Below are 24,067 nucleotides of genomic sequence, written 5' to 3' on the forward strand. Positions count from 1 at the left end.
GAGCGAGGTCGGAATGGTCGCTCGTCACCTCCCCGAAACGGCGACCCCGACGGAGAAAACGCGCCCGCCCCCCTACATACACATCATTTCGTACAGAAATATATTTGTGGGTCATTGCTAACTCGTCACACAAAACCGCAGCTTCCTGGAGGGTAGAAACCTTTCGCTCCTCCAAAAGCACAATCATGCGTTCGGGCACACATTTTTTAAATTGTTCAATGAGGATTAACTCGCTCAAAGCCTCGACCCCATCCACTTTACATGCTTCACACCAACGAGTGAACATCGTCCGTTGTTCCTGGGAAAATGCCACATGTGTTTGCGAGGGAGCTTTACTTAGTGCCCTAAACCGTTGCCTATACACTTCCGGCACCAGTTCATATACGCGCAAGACAGCACCCTTCACTTTCTCATATACCATGCTGTCCTCCTTTGATAATAACTGGCATGCCCCCTTAGCCCTACCTGTGAGCTTATATCGCAATAATAGTGCCCACTGGTCCTTTGGCCACTGCGAAGCCCACGCTACCTGCTCAAAATCAGAAAAATATGCTTCCACCTCAGACTCCCGAAAAAGGGGAACCATAGAAATATGCTGCCCAATATTAAAACTGCCCTGGTAACCTTCAGATGAGGGAGAAGAAGAGCCACCACTCTCCAATTCCATCCTCTTTATTGTAATCTGGAGCTCTCTATCATTCTCCTCTTTCTCCCCCTGGAGCACTCTCTCCTCCCTTCTCTCTCTTTCCAGACTCTCTCTCTCCTCTCTTCTCTTCTCTCTGTCTCTCTCCTCTTTTCTCTCCAATCTGTCTCTCTCCTCCCTTCTCTCTTCCCTGTCACGCATAGCAGCTCTCTCCTCTGAAACAGAAGCACGTCCTGAGTGTACAGAATTATCACTGTCAATCTCCTCAGCCTTGGCACTGCTACCCCTCCGTTCCTGCATAGCACCACCGGTTCCCTCACTGGACTCACCAGACGCCTCGTCATGCGTGACGTCCTCCGAGTCATTTCCCTCGGCTATGGGCGAACTAAATATCTCCTTATCTACTAACCCAGCGAGCACAATTGCTTTCACCTCCTCTTTACTCTTTGAACTTTGGACCGTAATGCCATAATGCTTGGCGACCCCACACAATTCAGCTTTCGTGCAGACATCAATCTGATCCCTCGTAGGATCCGCCACAAAAAAATCCAAAGTAAAAGCCGTCCCAGCCATAGTCCCTACAGAATATGACTACACCACAAATAACCTACGCACAATAATACAATAATAATAAATGAATCACAGGTGCCAAGAAAATAGCCCCTCACCTACTCCACAATATCCGTGTGTAACACATTTAATCATTACATTCCGCAGTATACAATTCAACCACTCTGATTTACTGCCCACATCTACCATTTATGAAAACAATAAATGCTGGTCTAACCATCTAACTAGGATCACCTACGTCACTCTAGCATACCCCAGCTAAACTACTCCCCTGCCGGGATGAGGCTACACATATCTTCAGTCGCTTACCGATTTCATTGCGCGCTCCACCGGAATTACGACGCGTGCCCCCCACCCGCTAACCAAGTAGGCGATCCCCCTGTTACCTATGTGGCAGAAAAAACAGATTAGTTCAAGAGTGTCACATACAACAATGGTTTACATCAATCAAACTGTGTAGCACGGACAATGGAACCACACTAACTTACCAGGCTTCAATCGACAAGTCACCCCGTTATTTTACCAACAAGGAACCATACAATTGCGCAAACTAACGAGCCCCCATGTCATGTACGAAGGTCTAAGAATAACAACTGGAGGGCGGCACATGAGCAAAAGCAGCCTCTCTCAGTAAATGCGTTCAAATCAAGGTCCCAGGTATAGGTAAAAGAAGACACAACACAAGACGTTTTCCAAATAGTAAATTATATATTTATGGTGATAGGGATTTAAACCTCCACCATAATGCAAAAAGGGGAAAAGGTAGGGGAGGACAAACAATACATACATGTAAACAAACAAACACTTAATAGCCAATACAACCATGTGCCCATCATATGACACCACAGCTATGGGGTTTAATCCACACTCAATGTGATAAATGGCACCCAGCCACACAGTGTTGCTTCAGGCAACAGATAGGCGAGACGGCAGCCTCCTCACTCCACTCTGAAACGTGGCAGTGACTTCCATAAATGAGGGCCCCGTGTGTGTGTCATCTTCCAGTTTATATCCACTCATCCAACTAACTGCCCACAGGTGTAATCAAGCAGGGGCAATCAGCTCAATCAGGAGGATGAGTGGTCTCTGGGAAAAAGAGAAGAAACAGAATTAAAAGATGACACATCACACCACCAAGAACAACATAACCCAACTCATGATACTAATCTGATGTTCACATGGTCTCCTAAATACAGTAATAATGATAATGACCAACCCACGTACGTCACAGGAATCTTATAGGTTGTTTTCCAATCAAGAGTGCATTGTTATTGAATAAGGGAGTATGATTATGCCATTTGTGTTTCACGCCATATCCGGATCGCATGAGTGATTATGGGGCCAAATTTCCGTTCGCATTGCTTAATTGATAATTTGGTGTACACTATGTCCTTCAGCCTATGTGGAGCTACTCTATTTTCTTCTAAATTTCTCCAAGATACTGATGCTTGGGGATAAAACCATGTTGTCAGTGGTCTTAAAGTGTACGCCTTAAAATAGTGGTGTAAATCTGGAAATGCCATACCACCGTCTGCTTTGTTTCTCTGTGCGGTGGATCTTTTTATACGTGGTGGTTTGTTATTCCAAATAAATTTGTATGTGGAGGAGTGTAATTCTTTCCAGTAACCCTTTGGAGGGGGTAACGGTAGCATTGAGCTGAAGAAGTTGATTCTAGGTAGGACGTCCATCTTAACTATTGATATCCGTGCTTGTACTGAGTTTTTAAGTTTTGACCACCTGACAAGGTCGTATTTGATATTGTTTTGGATTTTTATGTAATTGTGCTTCACCGTTTGGCTTATGGTAGGGAATATTTCAACTCCCAAACATCTAAAGTGTTTTACCATCGGTATCTCTTCTGGGAGGGTTATATTTCTTTTTGCAGGGGCGTTAAGTGGGAGGAAGGCCGACTTCGGCCAATTTATCCTAAATCCCGATAAATCTCCAAAGTCCTCAATCAACTTGAGAAGATGAGGCAATGCGGTGTTGGGGTTTTGCATGAACAGTATTACGGTATTATAAACTAATTTTGTGTTGTGTGCCCTTGATTACGATTGGTTCTATGGATTGGGATTGTCTTATATATTGTGCTAAAAGCTCTAATGATAGATTGAATAGTCCGGGACTAAGAGGGCAACCCTGTCTGGAAGACGGAAACCTTAATTTTTTTGTGCTAAACTGACAAGAACTCCTACAAGTGCATTGGGTTAAGCATGGCGAACATGGGCATTTTACCCCACATTACCCTAATATTGATTATATTTGTGCACAATACAATTTGTAACCCTGTGTCAAGTCAAACTAGATCTCCCTCCTGAACCAACCCACTGTCTACCAGCCCAACCAGGGTTCAATCAGCAGCACCTGATAGCAGTGCTTTGAACAGATCAGTCTGAAGAACATTCTCCATGGACTGCATGTGCTCTGTTCACAACTCAGACAGGCAGCCAGTAAGAGTGTTTGTGTGTATATATGATGATGGACTGCATGTGCTCTGTTCACAACTCAGATAGGCAGCCAGTAAGAGTGTTTCTGTGTATATATGATGATGGACTGCATGTGCTCTGTTCACAACTCAGATAGGCAGCCAGTAAGAGTGTTTGTGTGTATATATGATGATGGACTGCATGTGCTCCGTTCACAACTCAGAGAGGCAGCCAGTAAGAGTGTTTGTGTGTATATATATGATGATGGACTGCATGTGCTCTGTTCACAGCTCAGATATGCAGCCAGTAAGAGTGTTTGTGTGTATATATGATGATGGACTGCATGTGCTCTGTTCACAGCTCAGAGAGGCAGCCAGTAAGAGTGTTTGTGTGTATATATGATAGGGGTGTAATGGTACACAAAAACCACGGTACGGTACGTACCTCGGTTTTGAAGTCAAGGTTCGGTACGGTTTTCGGTACAGTGGGGGAAAGTTTGGCTTTCCATGTTCCACTCAGGGGTGATGTAATGTGCAGTAACTAATTGTACTTGTAGGGCTGTCAATGAATATTCTATATTGAAATTAATAATCAACTTGTAAACAAATTAAATGATAATAATTATATTAGATTGTGAAAAAAACAGCCCCCGGTGGGCGGTGGTTAGTTGTTAACATACCGTTGTATTATTTCGGTACACTACACAGCCGTTCGGTACGGTACGGTACACACTGACGCTTGTTGGGTTCGGTACGGATACGTGTACCTTTACACCCATAATATATGATGATGGGGTACACTGTTAAGTTGGGGATGTATTTATGTATGGTTTAAGTGTTTACTGTTAAGTATGTTGCTCACTAGCCCACATTACAGTAGTCACAAGAGTGTATTATCTTTGTACATAGCATAGACAATTTAGAGTTGTATGATGCATTATGGTAGAGTAATTTAATTAACTTTAACTTCCAATGTGTATTTTATTGCTTGTATTTTTCTGTGTTCTAAGGTTGTTTACTTAATTGCTAAATGCTAAATGCTATAACTATAAAGACCATCCATCGACTGGCTAAAAATGGCTGAAGTATTGAAAGAATGAAAACAAACCTTTGAATATCAATATAAATGGAGAAAGGTCATTCGGTCTGGTTCATTAAGTAAAACCCAGTTAACCCTTCGGGTGAACAAAGTTGGAGACAGTGCAGAAGGTCAAACGCATACAACTGGACACCCTGTGCAAAGTGACTGTTTATGTCTTTCTGTTAGACGTTCTATGTCAGTAAAGCATAATGTAGCACGGTTTCTGTGTCTGTGGATGATTATCTGTTCTTCAAAGTGTTTTTGCAACTTGTGAGATTACGTTTAGGTGTGGCAGAGCCTGTGTGATAACCAGTGTTGGGCAAGTTACTTTAAAAAAGTAACTAGTTACAGTTACTAGTTACTTCTTCCAAAAAGTAACTAAATTACTTACTCAGTTACAAATTATAAAAGTAACTAGTTACTTCAGAAAGTAACTATTGCGTTACTTTCAAGATTCTTTTTTACATAAACAACATACACAAATCTAAACTATTTTAATGTTGCTGTGGGACAAAGTGAGACTAGCCTCCAATCAAATGCCATGTATGTAGATATTATAATTACTATGTTTATATAGTGGATCATACAAATACAAACAGAATAGATGTTTTGGAACTTGGTAAATGGCTGCTTTTTTATATAGCGCTTTTATCCAAAGCGCTTTACAATTTGTTACTCACATTTTTACCCATGCACACATTAACTAACACATTCACACACCGACGGCGGAGGCAACCATGCAAGGTGCCAACCTGCTCATCGGGAGCAATTAGGGGTTAAGTGTCTTGCTCAAGGACACATCGACACGCTGCCCGGGAGGAGCGGGAATCGAACCGGGAACCTCCGGATTGCCAGACGACTGCTCTACCTCCCGAGCCACTGTCGCCCCTAACTTTTGATATGTATTGCCCCTCAACAGGCCACAACTGGGCAACATTAAATTATGCTTGTTAAGCACTATACCAAAAATAAATAACAAATATATACTGATTGATTGAACATTTTAATTAACAGATTGCAGAATGGGTACAATACAGTACGGCTCAATACACGCAATTGTTAACACTTTGGCTGCCGGAAAACGCCTAAACACGTCATTCCCGGCCATGCTCAAGTTGCCGAAGACGCCTTACAGCGTCTTTAATATCAATATTTCAAAAATCTGGGATCGGATTCATATTTCCCCTCCACTGGGTCCTCCTGAGATCCACCAGGAGGACCCACTGAGCTCTCTGGCGGTTCAGGAGCGCCATCTGGTGGCCGATCGGCGCAATCGATTAACAGGAAGTGCTACGGAGATTGTGCTGGTCGGCCGTATTACTTCCGGGCACTAGCTATAGGTTCCGGGACTCGATCTCGACACACTACATAGCGATCGATTGCCAATAACTCGATAAACAACATGATTTGGACGTATATACCATTATACAAGCTGGAGATGGACCGGGTAAATCTACATCCCATAATGATACAATTTCTACTCTACGATGATCGCCCAACGGCGCACGGAGACTGGGGTGAGTTTTAGCGTTTAAAGTTACCGTCTTCGATACTAACTGCTATTATCAACATTTGACCCACATTAGATGATTGGTATAACGCTGCCCACGGAATTATAAACGCCCCCTAGCCCATCCGGTCAACATCAGATGACGTGTAGTAACTTCTAGAAGTACGTCTAGTTGGAATTTTTTATATCGCGCTGATTGCCATAAAACTGTATTGCATCATCAATATAATGTATTTGGGGCTATAGATCACGTTCTGGAGAAAGCTGCAGAAAGAGATGAAAACATACTTATACATTAGACCATACTTTACTATGAATATGTGAATGAAAAAGTTTAACGTTGCTACACAATGAACAATACATATAGGACTTTGAATGGGCCCTAATAATGGCAATGTAGCAATAGAATTTAAAAAGTTATAGCCCTGCAAAGAAGGGGACTTTCTCTATAGACAAATAGAGCCGGCAACCTACGGTTGATAATGAATTTAACCCATGGCAGCCAAAGTGTTAAGGGGATGCAGACCAGAGAAAGAGTTTCGTCTTGTTTACATCAGGGTCCCCCATTTTCAATTCATGACATTTATGACGAAAGTCTTTCTCTGGTCTGCATCCCCTTAACAATTGTATGTATTGAGCTGTACTGTACTGTACCCATTCTGCAATCTGTTAATAAACTTTTCAATCAATCAATCAATGACATACACAACATACAGATATAAGAATCTAATCGAATCATCTAAACGAATCTAATCATGACATTTAAGACATGCATGACATACAGATATATATATCTGAGCACCTGAAGCCTGTGCTATTAAACCAGGAAGTGCAGCACTGTTGATAAGGCTGTCAGCACTGCAGTCAGTGGCGGCTCGCCACTGGTGGCGCTATGGGCGCCGACCCACCTGTTAAATGAGAGAAGAAGAAAAAAAAAAAACTTTTTTGTTTTTTGTTTTATAGCCCTATAAATAATATAAACATATTTAAAATGAATAATATTTACTCATTTTAAGTATGTTTGTATTTCCAATGCACAATATAACGTTATTATCTAAATTAAAAAAACAGTGTTTTCATGGGCAGGAAGTGACGTTTTTTTTTAATTTTTTCGTATTTCTCGCCCGGGCAAGAAGCGATAGCGCTCTAACTGCGCGTCACAGTTTGATCGCTGTCTCCGTCACAGCCAATCAGTGCATACGGCGTTGTGCGTTGAAATATGACTATTATGTTGGAATCCGAGCGCGATTTGAAGCGGTCTAGGCAGCAAAAGTGAACTTCCGTGAAGAATTTCCATAGCCGCATTTCGCGGAGACGCTCTCTGATTGGCCGACGCGATGCCAGTTTTTTTCCATAGCCGCATTTCTCGCGCCAGGAGGAGGTAGTTCTTCTTATCACAGCAAGTCAGCAAGTTCAGTCGACTCGTCAACAACTAACAACAGCAACTACAGTTCAAGAAAAGACGCCTTCGGTTTATTCAAGGACTGAGTATTTTCATTTCGATTTATAGTTAGCTAAAGCTACCACCATGGAATTGGATAATTCTGTTAAATCCATCAAATCAACACCGTTTGAAAGACGGACAATGCAAGAAAAAAAAGACTTGAAACTACTTGGACCACACCAACCTGAGATCACCATTAAGCAAGTCGCCACCGTGGACAATGGATGGACATCAACACAGGCTGGATGGACAATGCCATGGAGTGGATATACTTTATCAACAAGCCAACAACAAGGTAGATTAGCGATCTTAACTCTAGTTTAATACATGATACGTTGTCTACTGATGCCGTTGTACTGCTAGCTGTTAGCTCCGTTAGCTTAGCTGGCCACTTAGTGCATGGCACGGAGTAACGTTAACGTTTAAACGTTATGTCGAGGTCATACAATACTACAGTCGACATAAGGTTAACGTTACCCCGTTTCCATGAAGTGTTTAAATAGCAGCAATCTTGTTGAAAATGTAACTACTAAAATGCTCTCTGATGCTGCTGATGCATAATGAATGAATGGTGAGTTGTTTAAAATGACAACATACATGTGTTAATTATTTGATTTGATTGATCCGAGAGACAGAGAGATCGTCTATGTTTGAATGAATGAATGAATGAGAACTTTATTAACAGATTGCAGAATGGGTACAATACAGTACGGCTCAATACACACAATTGTTAAGGGGATGCAGACCAGAGAAAGACGTTTGTCTTGTTTACATCAGGGTCCCAGATTTTCGATTCATATCGATAGTTTAATAGCTAGCCTTGGCTCGTTTAACAATATGCAAAATATGTGTACAGCCCTGTACTCATACTGAAGTTATTCTTGGTATATAATAGGTCTGATTGTGTAACGAATCGATTCCACGTCGCGCTGTGTGTGAGAGAGAGAAGGAGAGAGGGAGAGATCTGCCTGTGTTTGTAGACGGGCGAGTTTTGTTTCTAACTTTTCTATTTATATATTGTGTTTCAAGTTGTGAATTAGAGTCTAGACTATACTTTATTTGACTGGTTGTGTGTTGTTGTAGTAGTAACAGCTGAGCGACTCGTTCATAAGAGCCGATTCATTGCCGTGAGCGTGAGTCGAATCGCTCATGTCTTGCCATGAGTGTTGCGTGGTACTGTACTGTACAAAATATTTGGTATAGCGCCCCTAGTGGCGAATACCCACCGGTCGCCACTGACTGCAGTAGAGCCACTCAGTGCCCTGCGCTGCAAAGAGTGAACACAAAACGCTCATGGACCCGCGGTCTCATGTTGACTGAGTCGCTTGTGTTGTTCGTTGGATTAGTTTTTGGGCTCAAAACGTACACTACACGGACCGCGGTCTCATGCTGACTGATCAGTGATCGTTTGTCTTGTCGCGCTGTGTGTCAGACTCTGGATGCTTTAGACACCCGCCCACCTCCACCTCTGATTGGCTTAGCATGACATTTTATTCAACCTCAGCCAATCGTCAGCATGTATGCTTGGCTCGCGCACTGCCCACTAAACAAGGAAGAACATATTATTGCCTCTCGGCGCAGAGATCTGTCTGATGAAAGAAACAGGTTCATTCATAGTAACGCGCCGCATTTTTTTTGCAGTAACGGTAATGGCGTTATTAAGATTGGAAGAGTAATCCGTTAGATTACTCGTTACTGAAAAAACAAACGCCGTTAGTAACGAAGTTACTTATAGCGCCGTTATTCCCATCACTGGTGATAACTAGTGGTTGCTAAGGGGATTATTGGTGATTACTACTGGTTGCTACATGGTTAGTTGGTGATCAATTATCACAATTCTTAATTAACCAAAATATCCCCTCCCCTCCCGCACTGTACTGTAATCTACTCTACTCTAGTCAGGCCTGCTTCAAGATGGTTGGACCGATTTCAGAAGAAGTCCTCTTTCCAGGTGCCTGTATACCTCGACAGTGAGAAACAACAGGACGCCCTTTTCTACTACCTTAACACTTTGAGTGCCAGCCACGCATTGTCGTTATTTCATGCCCCCCGTTGAGTGCCGCCAACGATAAATGTAATTTTATTTTTTTATTAGCGATCTGAATTCATATTTCATCAGTCGAGCCTCCCGTTAGTACAGCAGCCTCTCTTTGAGCTCTGATGGGAAAATACCGCCCCCTATCGTCTATCCCTGTGTAACTGCAGCCCATTCGAATGAATTAATGAATGAATGAAACTTTATTTAACAGATTGCAGAATGGGTACAATACAGTACGGCTCAATACACACAATTGTTAAGGGGATGCAGACCTGAGAAAGACGTTTGTCTTGTTTACATCAGGGTCCCCCATTTTCAATTCATAGACATTTATGACATACACAACATACATGACATTTATGGCATAGGGACATATAGGTATTTAGTACTGATACATTTGTGACATAAACGGTATTCAAATATACAGTACTGTTACCCATAGATCCCGACAGAGTATATACATATGATGGGGAGGGGACTGTACATTAGGAGGGGGTGGGTGGGTGGGAGAGAAATATACATACGGCGGGGAGGGAATATATACATGCGGTGGGGAGGAGACTGTCTATTAGGAGGTGGTGGGGGTTTTGGGCATTTACGGTGGCCAGTTTCGATTTGCAGCCTCCCATAGGTGCTCTTTAAGAGCAGTTTTGAATGTGGGTAGGGATTCACATTCCTTTACAGCTTTGGGTAGGGCGTTCCACATTGATGTGGCATAATTGCGAAGCGTGTTTAGTCCCTTGTTTGAGCCGAATCTGGGTTTAACATGATCGATTAACATGAACGATTACACAGGTCGATGGGTGGGGGGGGGGCCTACTCGCTCCACTATGCTGGCGAGCCGTCTGATGAAGAGGGAAGTGATTGCGAGACGGAAAGCAGCCTGGAATATATATTTACAGCAGCCAATAATCAATCAATAAACGCGATCGATATTTGGAATGGCGATCAGGAATTGGAATAATCTTTTTGGAGAACATCTGATGTAAGGTAAGGAGTCTATGTTACCAGTTTTAGGATAATCAGAGCGGTTTTCACTGAGATAACAGCGTGCCCCGTATGTGTATGTGTGTGTGTGTGCTGTTGAGGAAATAAGAGAATCAATTTCTCAGCTCGCTTCTATATAGCGTGCATAAGTACACATATAGTATCGATAATCTAGCGTTTATTTGAAAACGATTCATAAATAGGCCGACAAATGACAACGTGTCTAGTGTATTCGAGAATATTCCAGTAAATGCCGTTTATGACGGAATCTTTCTATTTTCCTGAAATCTTCGAGAAAACGATAGCTTTTCGAAATGCTATAAAAAGGAAATGAACAGATTAAAAAAAGAATCCGTTTGGACAATGTTGACTGCAAACAAGTCATTGATAAGCAACGGGCAGATTAGACACATAGCCATAATTTAAAACATAGATTATGCGTTTTTAACACTATCTGTTACAAAGGGTCAGATTAAACCGAATATATATATTTATTGCTTGAGATCCCTTGTATAATATTTGTATATCGTTTGATATCCCTTGTATATTCTTTGTATATATACACGGAATATCCCTTTACCTGGGTACAAACCAGACCATAATATTCGCTCTCCTATTGGACAGCGACCCCTAGGCGCCAACGACCATACCCCCAACGGCAAGTTCAAAGGCAACGCCAAGGCATGTCTCAACATGTCCAAGTCTGCGCAGTAATACGAGACAGAACTGAGGTTGGCACTAGATAATTCACCTTACGTATAAATACGGCGCAGGTGGAAACAGCAGCAATTCGTTCATTACTAGTAAAGCCTTCACCACGAGACAACGTGCAGTGAAGTGGGCAACTTTGCCTCTGAATAGAGCCTTGAGAACCGCGTGCGAATAGATTGCTAAAGTGTCAGAGTTTAACGCAGTACCGTTGAGTTCGACTTATTCTAATGTGAAGTAATAGTCTATCATTTATAGTGTATCGTGCGGCTACCGTTCTTCAGTGACCAGCATTACCACCGGTTCGTCGTGTATATAGCTAGTGCACTTATCCAGGCTGGGCGGCCTAAACTCGTGCCCCCACCCGAGGAGTCCTAGACGAGAACCGTTGGATATGTACACCGGAGAACCTACACCGGCGACTGCAGAACCTTTTCTGGTTGGATTATATTGCTTTGGTACCGTGACTGCTGGAGCAGAGAACCGTCTACCCCACTATCGTGTGGGATCTACCCCCCGTGAGGAGCATCACTCGAGCCCGCCTCTAGGAAGAGGCTGGCTAGCTTTCATCCATGCTGTCGAGCATACTGGATTATAGCTGTTGCTTTGTCTACGGATCAAGGGAGTACTGCACTGGCTCCTGTATCTGGAGCCTCGTTATTCCGCGTTGACCCAGACTTTGCACCCGAACATTCCTCTACCCTGCCGGCCTTACACCCGGAGGGAACCCCCCAGTGTCTCCAGCTGGTACTAGTGTGCCTTATGTAGTTGCTATGCTACGGGTGGCGTCAGTTTAGACCCATCTTACTATTCTCATTGCTCTTGACCTACTTTACGTGTGTTCTTCGCCTTACAAGCGCGAGTATAATTCTCAATCTGTAACCTAACGTTGCTTGCTCTGATAATAATAAATACCCTCCAAATAGAACTTTATGTGTCAATGCCGTGTTCTTGTGTGGGTGTTCACCATATATATTCATGTACTGTATGGCCAGTAATTAAAGTACATAACTAAGTAGTGGTTTAATATACCATACTCTCAATACAGTCAGGGAATTGTACCCCTCAGTTACAATTGGTCCTTCGAGCCGGAGGGTATCAGTGTAATATCTAATATAATATTGATATTAACCATGGCCAGCGGTGAACACTCTCCAAGCGGCTCTCCCAAGCTAGAACGCCCGCAGCGCAGACGTCAGCCACCTCCCTATCTGGAGGAATACGCTGTCAGTCTAATACCTAGCTTTAAACAGACGTTAAATGCGGATAAAGCGGATAGTCAAAGCATGTCAAATCCTACCGACCAGGCGACCCTGCCAGTAGAGACCCTAGTGGGTTCTAACGAAACTGACCAAGCTCACGGGGGGGACCAGGGGGGACATGACATGACTATACCCCCAGACAACGTCAACGGTATAATCCCCGGAGAGCTCCAGGATAAAGAAAGCGCTCCAGGGACAGAACCCGACACACCAGCAGAAGAGAAGCGCGCCCAGGAGATGGACCTCGGGGCGCGCCAAGAGAACAGATCTCCAACGAGCACTGTCAGAAGCCGATCACCTCCGTCAGTGTCATCCCCCAGCGAAGCGGACCAGATGCTGGCGCAGGCATTCATCGCCACCCTGGCAGCCTCCACTGAACGCGATCGACTCCAAGCACAGACGCTTAGTGAGCGCGAACATTCTTCCATGGAACAAGAGCGCCTCCGGGCGCAACAACTAAGTGAGCGCGAACACTCTACCATGGAAAGAGAACGCCTTCAGGCTCAACAGATGAGCGAGCGCGAACAATCTGCAGACCAACGAGAGCGCCTTCACGCGCAACTCCAAGCGCAAGCCCTTAGTGAACGCGAACACTCTGCAACCCAGCGAGAGCGCTTCCAGGCGCAACAAAGGAGTGAAGACGACCGCATACGACTGGAGACCAGACGCCTCCAGACGGAAGAGAACATTGAAAGAGACCACGCCGATGCACAGCGCGCCGCCGCCAATGCACAGCGCGACGCAGCCCATGCCCAGCGCGAAGCAGAGCGCGACGCAGCCCACGCCCAGCGCGAAGTGCGCGACCGACTGCAGGCACAGATAATAGAACAATTGATTGCCAGGGCGACACCCCCTCTCTCCGCACGGAGCTCCAGGACATCATCACGACAAGGGTCTAGGGCACCTTCCCCTACCCGACCAAGTGACCCGGAACCCGGCCAACAGAAGGATCCTATCTACGTCTCCGAACCCCCTCCCCGACCGGTCCATACGAGACCCAGCAACCGGGAAGAACCGGCCTACGCCGCCGAGAGACTGAATAGAAGACTTCAAGACCTAGAAGACCTAGAAGAGGAAGAGGAAGAGGAGGAAGGTCAAGCCCACCAGCAGCAACGTACTCAGGACCAGGAGGCCCAGTACAGCCCAGACTTCACCCCCGAGTCACTGCGCTACAAACCCCCGACTCAACTCACGGGTGAGTTTGACGCACAGTCAGCACCGAGGAACAGCACCTGGGTACCCGACCTCTGGTACCCACCAAGTACCAGCCCACGACAACACGTACGGGGAGACTCGCCCAGGAGGCCTCTTCCCCAACGCTCACCGATGTGCCAGCCATCCATGGCATCGTACCTTGGCACACCGACGTTCCCAGACTTTACGCACGAGGACAGAGCACAGTACACGGAATTACGGATGTGCTTAGAGACTATGATGTCCGACGTCCCTGATGAGTCGTACAAATATGCCATCCTCCTCAAGCATCTCATGGTGCCCAGAGCGCATAATATAGCGCTGGCATATTCCAACTCAAGCACCCCATACTCCGCGGCTCTAGTGGCCCTCGACCAGCGTTATGGACGCATATGGGACTACGTGATACAAGAAATAAGAAATATTGACCGTCTCCCCCCAGCCAAAGACAATAGAGCATTGGATGACCTCTCTATCAAGGTACAATCCCTGGTAGGGATGCTGGGGTCCCAAAAGGAAAAAGGGAGACATGAACTATATGCTAACTCTAATGTAGAACGAATACTAGAGAAGCTCCCTCCAGCCCCGCCAAGAGCGCTTTCGGCGGCAGAGAGACCACCGTGATCCCGACGGTCCCGAGCCTTCCCTCCTAGACCTAGCCGACTTCCTCGCGAGAGAAGTCAGCAGCCTACGACTGGATACGTTCGTGTGGAGTGGACCAAGCCCAAGAGATGGACCTCGGAGATCTAATGATAACCGCTGGTCGGTGACCGTTATGCACCAAGCCGAATCAGTACCGCAGCACAAGAACCACAACACCCCCTCGACGAAAGAGAAGTGGAAGATTGTATGCCAGTACTGTGAGAAAGAACATTGGCTGTCTCAATGTGACACTTTCAAGAAGATGACCGCTGACGAGGTGAGTCAGTGGATCAAAGCCAACCGCCGCTGCTTCCGCTGCGCGCGCAGCCATATGGCAGCCGAGTGCCGTTTAAAGAAGAAATGCAGCAAGTGTGACGGCGCCCACTTGGATGTCTTGCATGACAGCAACAAGAAGAAACTCGCACCCCCAAGTAGCTCGAGAGTGAACGTCATGTATATCGACCCCGCCAGCAGCGGGAGCTCCCGAGTGCTCTTGAAAGTGGTCCGAGTGATATTAAGCTACGAGGACAAGGTCATGGACACTTACGCCGTCCTGGACAATGGGTCAGAAAAGACTCTCCTCCTCGCATCCGCCGCAGCCCCGCTGGGTCTGCGGGGGAGCGAAGAAACAATGACAATCCGTACTATAAGAAGAGACCTGAAGACCATAAAGGGTGAAAATGTCTCCTTCACGATCGCAGCAGTCGGGCAGCCCGAGAAGCAGTATAGGATTACTAACGCCTTCACCAGCCAAGACATAGGCCTGTCACAGTACACCTACCCCATCCCCAAGCTGATGGAAAAATACGTGCACCTACGTCAACTACCTATACCGCTCATCGACGGCGCCACCCCGACCCTGCTCATAGGATCCGACCACGCACACCTCATCGTCCCAACGGACCGGGTCCACATCGGGCCCAGAGGCTGTCCAGCAGCAGTCCAGACCCGCCTAGGATGGACACTACAAGGCCCCCTCTCCAGGTCTCCCAACCGACCAGCAGCCACTCGTTGCCTCCACTCAAGAATAAAAGAAGAAGACACCACCCTCTTACAGCACGTCGAGAGGCTATGGACATTAGACGCAATGCCCTTTAAGAATGAAAAGAAACTCGTTCGATCAAAGGAAGACACTTATGCCATAACCCTCCTCGAGCAGAGGACAAAGAGAGTCGAGGTCAATGGAGTGATGAGATACGCAACTCCACTCTTGAGGCGAGAGGGTATGCCCACCCTCCGCGCCTCAAAAGAAGCGACGGAGCGATATCTACTGAACACAGAGCGGCGTCTAGCAAAAGACCCCACTCAAGCCACTGTGTACCGCGCTGAGATTGACAAGCTAATCACAGCGGGACACAAAGAAAATTGACATTCAAGAGGCCGACCAGACGACCGAATCATGGTACGTGCCCCACCACAAGGTCCACCACAACGGCAAGGATCGTATTGTGTTCAACTGCAGCTACCAGATCGGACTACAGAATCTGAATAAAGAACTTTTGCCCGGCCCAACACTCGGCCCCTCTCTACTAGGCGTGTTACTACGTTTCCGCCAAGACAAGGTGGCCATCAGCGGCGACATCAAAGGGATGTTCCTGCAGGTGCGACTAGTGGAAGAGGACAAGCCCCTGCTGCGGTTCTTATGGAGAGAGAGGATCGGGGATGAGCAACCATCCATCTACCAATGGGAGGTCCTCCCTTTCGGAACCACATGCAGCCCATGCTGTGCTACGTTCGCACTGCAAAAACATGTCGCAGAGGACCCAGCAGCTGACGAGGAGGTCAGACAAAGTGTAGAGAGGAGTTTCTACGTGGACAACTGTCTGCAAAGCGTCTCGGCGCCAGAAGAAGCCGAAGCCCTCCTACTCAAGCTCCGTGCCTCCCTGATCAAAGGCGGCTTTGATCTCCGGCAGTGGGCCAGCAGCGACCCTCAAGTACTGCGCAGCCTCTCCCCAGAGAACAAGGCAGCAAGCAGCGATACCTGGATGGCGACCATCCCAGGTGAAGCCCAAGAAATGACACTAGGACTAGTCTGGCGCTTCAAAACAGACTCGCTCCATTACAGATACACACCCCTGACCACAGAGCAGGGAAGGTCGACTTCTCTACCGACCACCAGACGGAGTGTATACAGAACACTCGCCAGACAATATGACCCGTTGGGATGTATCCTACCTTACACCACCAGGGCAAAAATGATTGTACGAGAGCTGTGGGACAAGGAACAGGGCGGGGACGACCCCATACCCGACCACCTCGCTTCCACCTGGAGAGAGTGGGAAAAAGAACTCAACCCGCTCCCAAATGTGAACATACGCCGCAGCTACTTCCCACCCACAGTGCGGCTGGAGACGTGCCAGATGGACCTGCACGTCTTCAGCGACGCCTCAGAAGTAGCCTACGGCTCGGTGGCCTACTTGCGGGCCCGAGAGGAGGGAGGAGAAATACACACAGCCTTCATCCTGGCTCGCTCAAGGATAGCCCCCCTCAAGCAACAATCGATCCCGCGTCTAGAGCTCTGCGCAGCCCTGGTAGGCGTGCAACTCGCCACGTTAATCCAACGTGAACTCACCATCCCGGTGCAAAGAACAATCCTGTGGTCAGACTCCATGACCGTACTCACATGGATCCAGTCCGATTCGTGTAGATACAAGGTCTTTGTGGGAGTCAGAATCACAGAGATCCAAGACTTAACAGAATCAGCATGCTGGAGGTACGTGGACACGAAACAGAACCCAGCAGATGTCATCACACGGGGGATGTCCCTAGATGACCTCACACGTCACAATATCTACAGTGACGGTCCCGAGTTCCTCAAGCTCCCGGAAGAAGAGTGGCCTAACCCCACCCCACGGGAGGCTAGTCAAGAGGAGGCAGAAATGAAGAAATCTATGTTCTGTGGGTTGACGCACACACCAGTCCCCACCGACCCTAACATAGACGACTGCCCCACCCTTGAGAGTGCGCAGTTGGAGACATTCCTGTGGCACCACCCTGAGGTTCCCTCCACTACTGACATTAACGCCGCTAACTACGAAGAAGCAGAACTCCTTCTGCTACAGCGAGCCCAAAGAGACTCGTTCCCCGAGGAGCTAGACTGTCTGCAGGGATCAAAGCCAGTCCTGTCAGACAGCAGACTGCTCCACCTGGCTCCTGAGCGCGACGCCCATGACCTCATCAGAGTGGGTGGTCGTCTGAGACGAGCCCCGGACTTAACGGATGACGTCAAGTTCCCTATAGTCCTCAACAGCCGACACAAGGTCACCGAGCTCATCATAAAGAAATACGACGAGGATGTGCACCACGCTGGGGCAGAGAGAGTCTTCGCTGAGATCCGACGTCGCTATTGGATACTGAATGGAAGAGAAGCAGTACGACGCTTCCAGCGGACCTGTCTAGACTGTCGCAAGTGGCGAGCACAGCCCAGTATACCCAGGATGGCTGACCTGCCTCCCTGTCGCCTCCGACTTAGCGACAAGCCCTTTCACTCCACCGGCATGGACTGCTTCGGCCCGCTTTACGTGAAGAAAGGAAGAGGGACGGAGAAGAGGTGGGGCATTGTATTCAAATGCATGACCACCCGAGCAATACACATAGAACTCCTTCCGACCATGAGTACGGACTCATTCCTCATGGCCTTCCGGAGATTCACAGCGCGAAAAGGAAAACCGTCTATATTATTGTCTGATCACGGGACAAACTTCAAAGGCGGAGAAAGAGAGCTGAGAGAGAGCTTCCAAGCCATGGGCCCAGAACTTAAGACCCACCTCGCGCCCTCTCAGATTGATTTCCAGTTTAACCCCCCGAACGCCCCTCACTTCGGGGGAACCTGGGAACGAGAAGTACGTTCAATAAAGACAGCCCTGTACGCCATGCTTGGGGCCCAGACCGTGGCTGAAGAAGTCCTCACGACAGTCCTCACAGAGATCGAGGGAGTATTGAACTCAAAGCCCCTCGGTTACGTCTCAAGTGATGTAGCTGATGTCGACCCAGTCACCCCCAACACTCTCTTGATGGGGCGGCTGGACCCCGCGCTCCCACAGACGGTGTACAGACCTGAAGAAGCGAACGGCCGAAGAATGCGGAGGTACAGTGAAGTATTGGCTGACAAGTTTTGGAACAGTTTCCTCCTCCACTACCTACCGTCTCTACAAACCCGCCAGAAATGGGTAAAAGATAGAGACAACTTGACGGAGGACACAGTCGTCATGATCGTGGACCAATCACTACCCCGAGCTATGTGGCCGGCCGGCCGCGTGCGTAAGCAAAGTGATCACTGGTGCCGACGGAAAGGTCAGAGCGGCAGAAGTTCTTGTCCAGGGACGGACATACACCCGACCCGTGGCGAGGCTGATAGAGTTGCCAAGGCTCCCTGACTCCCTTGATGACGATCATGACCCACTGACTTTGTGAATTGCCCTACTCCCCACAACAGACATTGAGTAGTTGACAAGACGATTAATCTGTCTTTGCTTTATCTAATTAGGTGCGGACTAATTAGGAGGCGGCTGTTACAAAGGGTCAGATTAAACCGAATATATATATTTATTGCTTGAGATCCCTTGTATAATATTTGTATATCGTTTGATATCCCTTGTATATTCTTTGTATATATACACGGAATATCCCTTTACCTGGGTACAAACCAGACCATAATATTCGCTCTCCTATTGGACAGCGACCCCTAGGCGCCAACGACCATACCCCCAATGGCAAGTTCAAAGGCAACGCCAAGGCATGTCTCAACATGTCCAAGTCTGCGCAGTAATACGAGACAGAACTGAGGTTGGCACTAGATAATTCACCTTACGTATAAATACAGCGCAGGTGGAAACAGCAGCAATTCGCTCATTACTAGTAAAGCCTTCACCACGAGACAACGTGCAGTGAAGTGGGCAACTGAATAGAGCCTTGAGAACCGCGTGCGAATAGATTGCTAAAGTGTCAGAGTTTAACGCAGTACCATTGAGTTCGACTTATTCTAATGTGAAGTAATAGTCTATCATTTATAGTGTATCGTGCGGCTACCGTTCTTCAGTGACCAGCATTACCACCGGTTCGTCGTGTATATAGCTAGTGCACTTATCCAGGCTGGGCGGCCTAAACTCGTGCCCCCACCCGAGGAGTCCTAGACGAGAACCGTTGGATATGTACACCGGAGAACCTACACCGGCGACTGCAGAACCTTTTCTGGTTGGATTATATTGCTTTGGTACCGTGACTGCTGGAGCAGAGAACCGTCTACCCCACTATCGTGTGGGATCTACCCCCCGTGAGGAGCATCACTCGAGCCCGCCTCTAGGAAGAGGCTGGCTAGCTTTCATCCATGCTGTCGAGCATACTGGATTATAGCTGTTGCTTTGTCTACGGATCAAGGGAGTACTGCACTGGCTCCTGTATCTGGAGCCTCGTTATTCCGCGTTGACCCAGACTTTGCACCCGAACATTCCTCTACCCTGCCGGCCTTACACCCGGAGGGAACCCCCCAGTGTCTCCAGCTGGTACTAGTGTGCCTTATGTAGTTGCTATGCTACGGGTGGCGTCAGTTTAGACCCATCTTACTATTCTCATTGACTTACGCTCTTGACCTACTTTACGTGTGTTCTTCGCCTTACAAGCGCGAGTATAATTCTCAATGTGTAACCTAACGTTGCTTGCTCTGATAATAATAAATACCCTCCAAATAGAACTTTATGTGTCAATGCCGTGTTCTTGTGTGGGTGTTCACCATATATATTCATGTACTGTATGGCCAGTAATTAAAGTACATAACTAAGTAGTGGTTTAATATACCATACTCTCAATACAGTCAGGGAATTGTACCCCTCAGTTACACTATCATTGAAGTGGATGCTGGCATCCAAGGACATTAATCATCGTTAATCAACGACACTGAAAGTGTTAAGACGGTCCTGCAGAAAGCACCTCGACCACAACAGAGCTTCATGGATGAGGTGATCTTCATCCTCAAGGTGCTATTCCCGGAGGTAGGCCGAACTATTTCATTGTTGTTTTTGTGTGTGTTCCTGCTCCTGCACTATCCTAAGCATACATTGTAGTATTTCATGAACATACACCTACTTGTGTACAGACCTGTGTATAATAACATGCTGTCCTACGCAGGTATAACGTTATATTTGAATGATATTTGTTTTTCTAAAAACGTATCCTTTTTCTTTTGGTAGTCCATCATACAGGCCCTGGCTGTTCTGAAGACGGTCTCACTGCAGGACGCAGAACAGGTCTTCCTCTCTGGTCCTGTTTACCATCACAGGTAAGAATAGAGAACGTACATTTTTCACACATTGCAATACAGGAGAGGAGGAGAGAAGCTGGTCATAGACTACAGGAGAGGAGGAGAGAAGCTGGTCATAGACTACATGAGAGGGGGAGAGAAGCTGGTCATAGACTACAGGAGAGGGGGAGAGAAGCTGGTCATAGACTACAGGAGAGGAGGAGAGAAGCTGGTCATAGACTACAGGAGAGGAGGAGAGAAGCTGGTCATAGACTACAGGAGAGGAGAGAAGCTGGTCATAGACTACAGGAGATGAGAGAAGCTGGTCATAGACTACAGGAGAAGGGGAGAGAAGCTGGTCATAGACTACAGGAGAGAAGAGAAGCTGGTCATAGACTACAGGAGATGAGAGAAGCTGGTCATAGACTACAGGAGAAGGGGAGAGAAGCTGGTCATAGACTACAGGAGAGGAGAGAAGCTGGACCCCATCACCATCGACGGGGCTGCAGTGGAGAGAGTCAGCAGCTTTACGTTTCTGTGTCCACATCACAGACAAACTCACCTGGGACGTCCACATAATAATGTGGTAAAGAAGGCCCAACAACGCCTCTACCACCTCAGGAGGCTGAAGAAGTTCGGCATGACACCCAAGATCTTGAAGGTGTTCTACAGAGGGACAACAGAGAGCGTCCTGACGGGGTGCATCACCGCCTGGAGGGAGAACTGCACCGACCTCAACCTCAGAGCGCTGAGCAGAGTCGTGAGGACAGCAGAGTCGTGAGGACAGCACAGAAGATCTGTGGATGTGAGCTTCCCCCCGTCCAGGACATCTATGAGAGCCGGTGCATTAAAAAAGCCCGGAAAATTATCAAGGACCTTAATCACCCGAAACATGGACTGTTCCAGCTGATGCGGTCTGGAAAGCACTACCGCAGCCACACAGCCAGAACCAACCGGCTGAAGAACAGCTTCTTCCCCCAAGCCATCAGACTCGTCAACAGAGCCCATTGACGCTCTCATCTTTATTTTATTATTATTATTATTCTATGCTAATTTTATTGGAAGCTGCGATGGTCAAGGGACCACAACAAATAGTTTCACTCTTTGCTGTAAGGTACTGAAAATACGTGACAATAAACAAATCTGAATCTGACACGCTGTTGCTCTCGTTCACGTCTGTGTAATGAATGAGAAGCAGGCAGCACGCTCCCCCTATAGGTAGTTCCTAGCAAGGCAAGTATAATCAAGACCCTATCATTGATCACTTCTCAGACTCAAGTAATAGAAAACAGCATGAATGGCAATATATCATTTGAAAATAATATACTTCTTACACAATAAATAATGGATAATAATAAATAAAAAATATATCTTGTACATTTTCACAAGCCTTTGTTTACTTCAATTGTATACATAATATAACGTGTTACACGCATGAAATGTATCTTTTCGCATTTCTCTCTTTTTCATGTCCACTGAAGACACACAGCTAGAAAACACATTTCAGTCACTACCTGACAAGCCTCCATCACCAGGAGGACGGGGCTCAGATGTCAGTCCCACTAGAGGACATGAGCAGGACAGAGGACTGCAGCAGCCAAGACTCACTGGAGGAACCGGCTGAGACTGATGTGACGTTCAGGAACCATCCGGTTCTTTTGAGCGGCTCTTTGGTACGGACAAAGGGAACAGAGTTGGTGGGAGCCAACAGAGGCCTGTCTCCACAAATCACAAGTTAGAGATCCCCTCCCCCCAGGAATGCATGTAATCCAGGGGTTCTCAAAACATGTTATACCACGATCCCATTTTATTTAGGATTATTTTCGGCGACCCCACACTTAATGTATCGCGTAATTTCAACGTGGAATGTCAAAATAAAAGCACACGTTGTTGAAATTGATCATGCATATTTATTAGAAAATGAAATTACAGCACTATGTTATCAATGAAAGTAATGAATATCAACAAAAGCAACAGAATTGTTTCTGTATACACATTTATAAAACGAGGCCTATTTAGCCAAAATATGGTGCCAGAACATAAAACAAATTAATAAAATGCATTCACATGTGCGTTTCAAAAAAAGAAGAAAAAAATACGTAATGGGAAGGGTGTGCTTGTACAGTTGAACAGTTCCAAGATACGCTGCAACAGATTAAAAAAAATTATCATTGTTTCACTTAGATGAAGCCTTTCATACAAAGTAGGTTAAAAGGTAATATTTAATTTTCATACTGAGTTACAGTTACTTCTAAGAGATCAATTCACACCATCCCACTTATCTTGATGGTTACAATTCATCCATATTATTAAATGGTCAATGGTAAATGGTTGCATTTATATAGCGTTTTTATCCAAATCGCTTTACAATTTGTTCCTCACATTTTTACCGATTCACTCACATTCACACACCGATGGCAGAGGCAACCATGCAAGGTGCCAACCTGCTCATCGGGAGCAATTAGGGGTTAAGTGTCTTGCTCAAGGACATTTCGACACACTGCCCGGGAGGAGCGGGAATCGAACCTGGAACCTCCGGATTACCAGACGACTGCTCTACCTCCCGAGCCAATATTATTAGCATATCATACATTCTAATGAGAATGTTTCAGTTTGGATCAATTCACTTTTTAATTCAAGATGTAGATTTTATTTCAAATATTGTTCCATCATGAAAAGGTTTTGCTATCATACCTAATGACAAGAAAATGTGAATGGATGTTCTATCATCATAAAGTAAACAACTTGTTTTGATTTTTAATTGATTGAATTTAAAGTGAATTGATTCCAACCCTATACCGTTCTGATAGAAAAACCACTAAAGATGATAAATTCATATAAAGGAACATACATTACTTTAAAAGAACACCAATGAAGACAATACATGGAACATTACTCTAAAATAAACACTTCTTGTGTAGTACTAGGAATGTTGACAATGTGTGTGACATTAGATTAAAAAAAATCACTAGTATCCACATTAAAATATAAAAATCCATACGAGAAGCAGTTTCCCCCTCCAGTGTGTACAAAGTGTTTGTTAACCATCTTGGCTTTTGGCTGGTCACCCCATACTGAGGTCAGAAAGTTCCTATGATCCCAGTATTTAAAACACCAGAACAATGTGGTGTTATATTTTATATTTATTAACTTGACCTTCTCTCCCCAGCAACCTCCTGCAAAGCCTCACCATCCCTCCTCTTTCTACCTTTTTACCCTACCCTCCAATCTCCCCCCAATCCCATTCAATCTTGTTTGCTGCAGCTCAAATGTGTCCCCTTGCCCCACTTTGCCTTTTATGTCTTTGTCCGTGTTTGTCTATGTTTGT

The 24,067-nt window shown here is 46.2% G+C and overlaps 1 protein-coding gene and 1 long non-coding RNA gene across 2 annotated transcripts in view; one reads left to right on the forward strand and one right to left on the reverse strand.

The window, feature by feature from the left end:
* Nucleotides 1–24,067, forward strand: part of LOC311241788 — a 587,847-nt gene that overhangs the window by 197,614 nt on the left and 366,166 nt on the right. The window lies entirely within an intron of this gene.
* The window catches only part of LOC311241610 (uncharacterized protein), a gene marked incomplete at its 3' end in the record, with an annotated part of 33,007 nt that continues 31,225 nt past the window's right edge, over nucleotides 22,286–24,067 (reverse strand). Inside the window, exon 5 of the mRNA XM_084330486.1 lies at nucleotides 22,286–22,454. Coding sequence (XP_084186612.1) covers nucleotides 22,286–22,454 — 169 coding nt within the window. The remainder of the gene's footprint in view (nucleotides 22,455–24,067) is intronic.

This window comes from Notolepis coatsorum, assembly GCF_963971535.1.
Source record: "Notolepis coatsorum genome assembly, chromosome: 15".
In the NCBI taxonomy this organism is placed as follows: Eukaryota; Metazoa; Chordata; class Actinopteri; order Aulopiformes; family Paralepididae; genus Notolepis; species Notolepis coatsorum.